The 9,905-nt window shown below is 40.6% G+C and overlaps 1 protein-coding gene across 3 annotated transcripts; it reads right to left on the bottom strand.

The window, feature by feature from the left end:
- Positions 1–886: 886 nt before the first annotated feature.
- pdk1 (pyruvate dehydrogenase kinase, isozyme 1) lies at positions 887–8,906 on the bottom strand. Of its 3 annotated transcripts, none has more exons than XM_085765711.1 (12): positions 8,662–8,906; positions 6,770–6,909; positions 6,494–6,635; positions 6,334–6,405; positions 6,039–6,223; positions 5,119–5,214; positions 4,927–5,004; positions 4,614–4,690; positions 4,420–4,518; positions 3,445–3,555; positions 2,447–2,560; positions 887–2,339 (listed from the first exon to the last, which is right to left on the bottom strand). In XM_085765711.1, exons 2-12 carry the CDS (start codon positions 6,876–6,878, stop codon positions 2,199–2,201), a joined length of 1,224 nt encoding a protein of 407 aa, XP_085621837.1. In that variant the 5' UTR covers positions 6,879–6,909; positions 8,662–8,906; the 3' UTR covers positions 887–2,198. The 3 variants fall into 3 exon arrangements, with proteins under 3 accessions (XP_085621837.1, XP_085621839.1, XP_085621838.1); XM_085765713.1 differs by having other exon boundaries at positions 8,696–8,714; XM_085765712.1 differs by lacking the exon at positions 8,662–8,906 and adding an exon at positions 8,507–8,633 and having other exon boundaries at positions 6,770–6,922.
- Between the last annotated feature and the right edge of the window lie 999 nt (positions 8,907–9,905).

Raw genomic sequence — 9,905 nt, 5'->3', positions numbered from 1 at the left:
AATACATTTTCCATCAGATAAGAACCAACATTTTTTTTCCTTAGCCCTGGAGTCATTCTGCGCAAATGTCCACTTCCGGAAAAGCAACATGTCTTAAATATTTTTCCTTAAGATTTAAACTAGGAATACACATAAATAACAGTTGAATTCTTTTCAATTTTTCATGTATTTTTTTTTTTTACTTTAACTGTCACTGGTGTTCCTTTACTCCTTTGGCAAGAAATATTTCTACTACAGCAAGTGGTCAGAAGAACGAATATGTTTCAAAGATAATGTCTTTTTCTTATATTTATTTTAATCTGTGTGTATGTATCATAACACAGTAACACAACTCCGGGAACCAATAACTTCATCATATTCTCTCTATGTGGATAGTTTAAATGTCATTTATAGCATTGTAACAAATGTTGCAAAAATGTTGGCCGAAGGAGAATGATGTTTTATTTTATTAGTGACGTCTTTACATGAGCTGCCCTCTAACTATTCGACACAAATGCTCTCAGCATCAGTGACCTGATGTAAACTGTAACTCTAACTTTGTGGTGTTAAGTCTTGCATCAATAGAAGACTCTCAATCATTTGCAGTAATTTATTCAAACACTTTAAAAACACAATAGTTTCCACAAAAATCTCTGTTTTTGTTTTAATGCCCTCAAACCTCCAAATGATGTTAGGACTCATTTTTACCAACACTGTCACCGAACCGCTCCCTTTAGTCAAGTAGGAAAAAATAATCCACTGTCCAGATGGATACTAAGAAAATAATAATTTAGTAGCACATGCACATCAGATTAGCTTCTTCTCTTTCATTCACCTCCAGCAAAAATAAGAATCTATGGTATTTATTTGTTACAGAGCCGTATCAATGGTGCAACTGACCTCATAATACAACCACAGAAAGCAAAATACTTTATTTTGTAACAACACTGAGTGATACAACTTTGAGAGGAAAAATAAGACTCATCTAGCTCAAGCGTTGCTGCAGCTTATTTGCAAATTGATAAAAAGAAAGGTAATTGCAAAAATATTTTGCCACTCATTCCCACCAGCATGCTCATTGTTCTCCTCTGTTGGCCTCAAATGATCTTTTTCCATTTGCAGTAAAAACAGGTGCAAAATTGATCCTTTTCGCTTTAACAAAAAACATCAAACTGAAGAGGAAATGCCCTAAATGAAAACATTTAGACAAAACAAGACTTATCTGCAGAAATCTCCAGCACAGAAAATAAAACAAAAACAAGCAGCAATCCATTGTGTAACATGTTTTCCTTTCCTTTCAAAGTATCAAACGCCACACAGAGGAAAATGGATGGACAGACGGTTCACCTTTCACCACAATAAAAAGCAGCAAAGAAAACAAGGAGAAGCCGTAAACTAGTAAACTCTATAACTTAAATGTAAAGTTTTACAGCTCAAACTTTAAAAGATGAGCTGAACCAAATGACAGAAATATACTGTTTCAGGAAGTGGGGTGTTCTGCTGATTCTTCTGCCATCACTGCAGCCCAAGACAGATGAATTTATTTTGTTTTTGATCAAGTTTCATCTTTAAAGTCGTATTTAAAAACGACCACTACATTGACAAGATGTACGTAGCTTATCACAGGTATATTATTATTGTTCATAAGAAAAATTAGAGTGTGTTGCAGTTCCATAGTTTGTCCACCAGAGGGAACTGTTGAGTTTCACACTGAAATGTCCTGTTCAGTTCTCCTCAGGGATTTAAGTATTGTTTCTTTTGTATGTTCCATACTTTTCTAAAAAGGTATTGTTCAAGCATCAATATTTTTAAGACTCAAATACTGCTGGACGTTTGAATTTCCCCTAGGGGATAAATAAAGTATATATCTATCTAATAGCAATAAAAAAGTATTGACCTCAGAAATGTAGCATTGGTTGGGCTTTACTTTAAACAGCTGTGTGTGTCTGGTCCTGGTAACTCCCAGTAGTAGGTAGGATTTGTTTTTATTGACAGTTGCTGAACTCCATAATCTCCCAAGCAAAATCTACTGTTCTATATCAAATATACAGTATGGCACTAAAACTTTGTTCTAGGATTCTTTCTATGCATTTTCTGGACAAGGAGGTTTTAACTGATGGACTAGCATCTCACACACACACACGCAGACAGACACACAACCGAGCCATTCAGTCACAACTACTTGCACTTTTCCCTACAGGACCATTTGATGTTTGAATCTAGAAACTACGAAACTTTGTCATGTCCTTGGGCTCTTTGCTCGGGACGCACCAGTCGTCGGCCTCGTGGATCGTCTTGTAGTGTTTCCACGCCGACTTGTTGTAGACGGGGAGCCTCTCGATGGACTCTGTGGAGAGCGCCTGGGAGACAATGGATAATGAAATGGAAGATGAAAACATGTTCATTCATCCTGCTTTTCTTTGAGAGAGAAGCAAAAAATAAATTAATTTAAAAAAAACTAATTTACCCGAATGTAGATCACAGCATCGGTTCCATAACCCTCCAGAGAATACAACTTCAGGTCCCCTTGAAAGTAGCGTGCATACAGTCGAGAAATGGGCAGGCCGTACCCATAACCAGCCTGGACAAAACACAACTCAACATGTAAGACCCGCAATTTACAACGACATCAGTCAGCTGCTTATAGCAAAGATTCAGTGGATGTTTATGGTACATTCAGTGAACAGGAGGCAGAATGGCAGATGCTTCTTTGTTATTCTATCTGCTTTTGTAAAGCAATGTCAGTGTGATCGGTGTGATATGATTAAAGGCTCATGAGTTTTCTACTCTGACCTGCTGTGTTGGTTCTGCTTAGCACAGTCGTTTCAGTACAGGGACACACAAATAGGATTTTTTCAGCCACACACATTGGGAATGGGTAGAGTCGCTGAAATCAGTATAACTATAACGATTAAAATATGGGTTAATGGGGCGGTGTTTAGCTCAGTTGGTAGAGCACCCGCCCCATGTGTTGAGGCTATAGTCCTCGCTGCAGGCGGCTCCGGTTCGAGTCCCGCGTTGGACGCCCCTATCCTGCATGTCATTCCCCCCATCTTTGCCTCCCATTTCCTGTCACACTCTCAACTGTCCTATCGAATAAAGGCATGAAAAGCCAAAAAATATACTTAAAAAAAATAAAAAAATATGGGTTAATAATAAGATCATGACGTTACATACGATTTTACATTTTGTGTCACTTCATTATGTCAGCTCGATGTTGATGGAGAGATTCTCCCACAATATAACGGCCTTCAAAAAATTCAAAACCCTTAATTTTCTGTACTCCCTCCTGTTGACTGGGCTTGTTAAAGTAAACTCTACAATGACCAAAATGAAACACAGAACCGAGAACAAGCTACACTTGACAGCTTAAAGACCTTTACTACGCTGACTGATTCCGCATCTGCAGCTACAGAGGAGGAAAGTGTTTCACTGCTCACATCTGTCCACATCAGGAATACTGACCAGAGGAGCTGCATGCGAGCCACCGATGCTGGGCCGCGGAGCCGTGGAGTACGTGTAGGTGAACAGCCTGTCAATCTTTCGCAGGGGCACGCCTCCTCCGCGATCGCACACCTGAGGAAGAACATACAATATGAACACAACAGAGGGAGAGAGTTTCATCTACAGATCTGTGGCTTGAATAAGAGAAGGTTTAATCTGGAAGCACAATAACCTGAGCCAACCAGTCAGGTATCAGTTTACATCCGTCTGTACAACTCATAATTAATGAGGTGAAGAGTTTGAAGGAATTTAATAAAAGGGGACAAAATGCATGAAATTTTTAATTCAATTTATAGTATCAAATTAAGTTAAAAACAGTCTAAAAAAATCATTTAAAGCAGTACTAAAGAACTTTCAGTTTTGGTTGAGTTTGGCGGCGCCTGTGGACCAAAGCGGTAGTGTTTTGCCTAAAGGAAGACTCCATTTCCCATGAACACTAGCGTGAAGCCCTGTAAATATCCTGCATTAAAATTAACAAAAGACATCAAAACTAAGTTTCTGTTTCCAGTGGATCATTTCAAAGTGAAAACACAAACATAATCCATTGCTAAAGTGCCGTTTTGCCTGTTCCCTCCTTGTTGTGACTCGCAAAAGTGAAAGTGAAACTTAAGTGAGAGCAGGGTTCCTACCATGCTCCTCAAAGCTGCTTAGTGCCAGAGAAAGAGATACAGACCCCCTCAGGCCATGACAGAGGTGTCATTCAACTTGTTGTAAGTCGATGTATCATCACAAAAGTTATGAAAATATTTTATGAAGGTTGAAAAGTTCCTTAGTGTTGGTTTAAATTGATTTTTTTCAGTCAGATGAACAAAACTAATTTAGGAAATGATGTAAAATAGAGTTGAGTTAATTGAAAATAAAACAACTGTTGGTCACAGCTGTCACCAAACGCATGAGGGAAAGACAGAAAGTAAATCAGAGGTGGATGTTGTTCACCTTGACTGTCATATCTTCAGTTCCCAGAGCAATCTGTGCATGGACAGGAGGATAATCCATGGCATCACCATACAACTCCATGGTGGCACGCATGGCATTCTGCAATAAAGAAAAACACCAGGAAGTTTTCAGTCTTTGTAGTGAGGAAGTCATTATGTCTATAAATACAGAAAAGTCCAGAAGGCTAATCTTACCTTAAAAAGTTCAAACACCATATGATACAGATGAGACGGAACGTAGACCATATTGATGGGCTTTTCCTTCTCTTTGGCTGTCAGGATAAACGCATCAATTCATTTTCATCAGACGTTTATCAGTATGAATCAAGCAATTCATACTTATCTATATTTATTTGTCTATTCCTTCACAATGCAATTTGAAGCACTTGAAGTCACAAGCAAAACAGAAAGTGTGACATGGAAACAAACGTGTTCACTTGTAAAGTTTACAATTAAATGTGCCTGTGTGACTGTGTGTATTGTTTATGTCTAATAACCAAACAGTTACCGTTGAATTCCTCCAGGATCAGCTCAGGAGAGTTCATGTAATACCGGTCACAAAGATTTCGTGCATTTTCGTAGGCGTCTACAAGAAAGACACTTGGTTCAGGGATGAACGAAGAAGACACTTTGATACTTGAACAGTGACATATTTGAACCGGGTCATGGTTTGTGTTCTTAAGAAAATATATTACATCACCTCTGATCACATCACTGACACGACAGTGTGGATCAATACTGCCGATCTGCTTAGGATGTGCTGGGTTCACCTTCACCTTCCCACCAAACAGGAGCGCTAGGAGGAAACGCAGGGATGTCAACATGCAGGACAGTATAACGTGATCTTTACAACACAGACTTTACATTTCCACTATTTCCACATGAGAATCAATGTTTGTGTGATTTCAGATTTTATTTTTTGAGACTTTTCCAATTCTGCTGTAATAAAGATTTATTTATTATCCTTTCCTGCATATTGTGCATTAATCTTCTAATGGTTTTATGTCACATTGTGAGAGATGGCTCTCATAAAATCTTAGACGTAATCTATACAACATCAGTTTAATGGCACGTCAGACTTTATATACCAGAAACACTAATATAACACAATGAAATATGATATCAGTATGTAATAACAACTCTTTCAGTCTTGTTTCCATATGGATAATTTCACAATCATACTACCTTTGTTGCATTTTTTTATTCACTTGTATATTTTATAATGGCCCTGAAATAATAATAGTTATTATTCATATAAATTATTTAAAACAGACAGTAAAAACATGCAAAATTTAAATGGAGGCATCTCAAACAAAATATCTGAACTACAGTCTTTTCTGTCTTGTAGGTTCATGCTGGTACACAGTGTCTTTGTTTTTTGTCTCTGGCTTGTATCAACCTGTTGCTTCATTCAACAGAACAACAACAACAACACAGAGTTTGTGTGTTGATTCCTAATTTAACAGTAAAATACAGACATTCAACCTAATGCAAAATCAGGATGGCTACCACCAGGGCTGTGTTCAGAAAACAAAGCTTTGATCTGGTGCTAATGGAGTCACCTGGCTCTCTGACACACTGATGATGACAGTTTCATGACAAAGAAGAGAATATACTCACTGTGCTGGTTGAGCAACATCCTGATAGATATTCTACTCATGTAGAAACGATCCAGGAAATACTGAACGTTCTGGCTGACGACTGGGTCTGTGCCGTACGCCTCTTTGTACTCCACCACTCCCTGAGCCATGGTGGGAATGACATCATTGTGTCGATTTCTGATATTTATCACAGCGTCTGTGAAACTAAAGAAAGATATAAGAGTTATATGAAGACACAGATCAACTCCTAGCACTGAATAAAACATTGTAAGAAGGAAAATACATCTGCATAGTCGGTGCTTTTATTTACTTACTCATAAGTGACTTTTTCATCATCTGCATTTTTGTCCTTGAACTCAAGAATCTCCTCCAGACTTTGCATGTACCTGTGTAGGGAAATAAATCCCATAAATGAAAACCATGGAATCAGTGTCATTTGAGAGATGACTGAGAAAAAGCAGAGCCTACACATACCAGCTCTGCACCAGCCGGACTGATGGAGTCCTCAGCAAGTTGTCTGGTAGTAAGTTGATCTCTTTCATGATGTTTGCCAACCTCACAGGGAGCTCGTGTCTGAGGAAGGCGAAGGATGTTTTCTCACATGCATTTTCTGAGCCTGGAGAGAGGAAATAAAAAGAGAAAACTCTCCTGTTGCAATCACAAATATTAATGTAGGAGGCAAACTTGTCACAAAATGACCAACATGACATTTAAAAAATAATACATGCAGCAGTGTGCACCACTTCTTACCAAAATCCAAGAACTGCTTCATTGAAAGAGGGGAGGGTGAAAATTTAGAGTAGTAGTCTATGTCCTTTCCTATGGACGCGCTGCTCCTCAGGAACCGTAAAATCCTCATGGTGCCCGGTGCCGTGTCCGTCTGTCACCAACTGAAATAGTACCAGAGACGTTCTAATATGAGGAGACAGACCACTCTGCCCGTTTTGAATGGGGAAAGCTGCGACGCCAAAGATGGCGCATGTCCCGCCCCTTTTCACCAGCAGCCAATCACCTGCTTTGCCAGAGCTGAACTAGGCCAATCATGTTGTTGCACCAGCGCATGCGCACAAGTAGATTTACGACAGACAAACCTACCTGGTGGCAACAACAACACGGCTTTAGCACCGTGTGTACTGTATGTGGTCACTGGTCAGGTTGAACATTTACTCTAAGGTTTTCGGAAAAGCCACCGGCGACCGGGAGCGGCTCCTCATCCTGGAGGAAAGCTGTTTAATTACCCGCGGAGTTTTAGAGGTTTACTGCCGGCTTGTTAATTTGGCAGCCACATTGGTTGGTCTTAATGAAAAGTGAAGCTTCAGGTCTGTGCTGCTGAACGAAAGAGCTACCTCGCTACGTATACAGAATTCACCACATTCACATCAATAAGTGTTTTACAATGAACCGATCAGTCCACCTTTTCTTTCATTTAACTTTTGAATGTATAGTTTTGTTCGTTTCATTTTTTAACCTAAACATTCAAACTGGGCCCCTTCCCCTGGGGGCGTTAGCCTCCTGTCCATGATAGCAGCAGCAGCAGCAGCAGCAGTCCACTCCAAAAAAAAACAACAACACACACACAGTCCGGGTGAAGCACTGGAGCCGTGGACCGATAGACACCGTCACCATTAACGAGAGCCTCTCGTTTTATTGTACCGAGTACGAGAGGCTTGTTGTGAGCTGAGAAGCGGCTGTTAGCGGCGGATGCTAACCGAAGCTAGCGGCGGATGCTAACGCTACCGCTAGTCGAAGTTAGCATCGAGCTAGCTCAGCACAACGAACGCCCCTCATACTTGTTACCGGTCGAGGCTTTAGTTGTTAGTGATGGTCGGTAATCAGTCCGTGGCTCCAGCGGTTCACTCGGACTGTATTTATTTATTTTTAACTGACTGCTGCTGCTGCTGAGACGACATGCTAGCACTAATACATCCATGCTAGCATTCGATAGCATCCGAGACAGCTAACGTTTGTGGGGATCGTGGGAGGGGGGAGCAGACACAGTCACCACACACAGAACTAGGAGCCCATAGGTGATTATTAAGACGGATTTCATGTAAGTCTAGCGTTTATTTTTTAGCAAAAATCTCCAGACTCAAGCCGATATGTCTCCAGGTAGAGCAGGGCAGACCAGGGGCAGACCGGTGTAGGTATGCTCGGGCTGCTGCTAGATCACGGATTTAGCCGTTACAGCCGTACAGTAACGGCTGTGTCGTAAATCCGCGCGCATGCGCAGTTGAGTACTCCCTGTGGAAAAATAGCGATTTAAACGTCATTCTGCGGTAAAGTCTATGTTTTTTTGGTTTTTATTTGTATCTTATTTCACTGGCTAGCACGTCTGTATGTTTTTTCCGTCCTGCTATCACGTTAAAGGGTGGATTTGACCACCCCTCCATTCAATTAGATAGGGGTCTGGTCTTCTTGGGCTTTTCGAAGCGTCGCCAATATGGCCGCCGAGTGGCCTGACTTGCCTAGAAGGACTTTGATAGTACCGATCCAAGTTTAATGACAGCAGCTGGCAGGTACAATTGGATATCCGTGTTGTCATTAGCTTGGCCGCTAACTTAAGCAGCTAGAAAACACACTTGTTAAAAACATACGGCCTGTTTACTAAATGGTTCTGATTAAACGTGTGCATCCATATTCACCTCTTCCGTGTAATGTCTCTAAATGGTTCCTTACTTCAGTTTGCTTGTTGTTGCCAAATATTTGGAGGTAGGAGCGTCAACATGTCAAGACGGTAATAGGGCAACTCTGTGGGCAGCTAGCTAACCCAAAGACTCACAACGATGTCGAGATGACTCCCTGCCTGTCGACCCCGTGGATACAATAAAATAAAAAAGAAGAATGTTCAGTAGAAAACGGAGGTTAGTCAAAGCCTATCGTCAGTATCTTGTTTTAACAGTTAATTTTGTTCTGTTTTGTTTTGTTTTGTTTTGTTTTTTACTTGCCAGTGGGTTTTTTTTTCACTTCCTTATCGAATTTTATAGGTGAAAGCCACATTCAGGACACACTAGAAAATTGGAAATTACAAACCAGATCGGGAAAAAAAACGTTCAAATGCACGAACAAACAAGTCGAATATTTCTCTCGGAAACAGTTTCATTCATGACTTCCAGTGTGACTGCTTATGACATCACAAGCAATATTGGAATTACTGGAACAAACGATGCAGAAGTAAGTGATATATTTGTGTTAATATAAGTCTTAAATAGTTATATCTTCCGACAGCAATCACTTACATAGAGTGTTTGGACCGAAACACGGGTCTGTCAGTCACTCTGCTCTGCTCTGAGCCGAAGAGAAAACATTTATCGTATCCTACAGTTTTTATCCAATGAGGAGAGAGAACGGCATGCAGGGCTGTGTGTGCAGCCAAGGGACGCCGTGAATGTGGCGACGTAGGGACGAGGACTGTTATGGTGCGTTCAAGGAAACTCGTATTTTTCCGACCGTGAAGTCGTACCAGTTCGATCTGGTACGAGTTCACCGGTCGGAAGTTACGAGTGGCCGTTATAGTGACTTTCACCGGTAAAACAGGTCGGAAAAACACGAGTGGGTTGCCTGAAACGCTACAAGGTCGTAAGTTGTGACTTGAAGCTGTAATTTACGATTTCAAAAGCCTGCCTGGAACGCAGCATTAGCGAAAACGACCGGACCACTTACTTCTGCTTTAATTTATGTACGCTTCCATGTTGTTTTCTGAAACGATAACGTAAATATTATGAAGGGTTTTTTTCGGAACTTCCGAAATTTCCGAGCTTACCTTAGTTTTGAATGGAGCAAAGTAGTCCGTTATCCTCTTTTTGCGTCTAGGGATAGTTTTGTTTTGTCCACTGTTTACTCTTTGGTAACGCCGCTAGTTGGTTTTTCCATCCCTGAGACTTGTTTG

The sequence above is a fragment of the Trachurus japonicus genome, chromosome 21 (assembly GCF_045865225.1).
Source record: "Trachurus japonicus isolate A0001 chromosome 21, Traja_1.0".
Classification (NCBI taxonomy): Eukaryota; Metazoa; Chordata; class Actinopteri; order Carangiformes; family Carangidae; genus Trachurus; species Trachurus japonicus.
The sequence above is the reverse complement of the archived record's forward strand: the minus strand, read 5'-3'. Positions and strand labels throughout refer to the sequence as shown.

Bases quoted from the DNA above. Each gene is read 5' to 3' on its own strand.
- pdk1 (XM_085765711.1), bottom strand. From the start codon at position 6,878: ATGAGGATTTTACGGTTCCTGAGGAGCAGCGCGTCCATAGGAAAGGAC. The intron at 6,636-6,769 runs GTAAGAAGTGGT...TCCTCTCTCCAG, and splicing joins GAAGCAGTTCTTGGATTTTG to GCTCAGAAAATGCATGTGAG. The intron at 6,224-6,333 runs GTAAGTAAATAA...ATCTTTCTTTAG, and splicing joins GATGAAAAAGTCACTTATGA to TTTCACAGACGCTGTGATAA.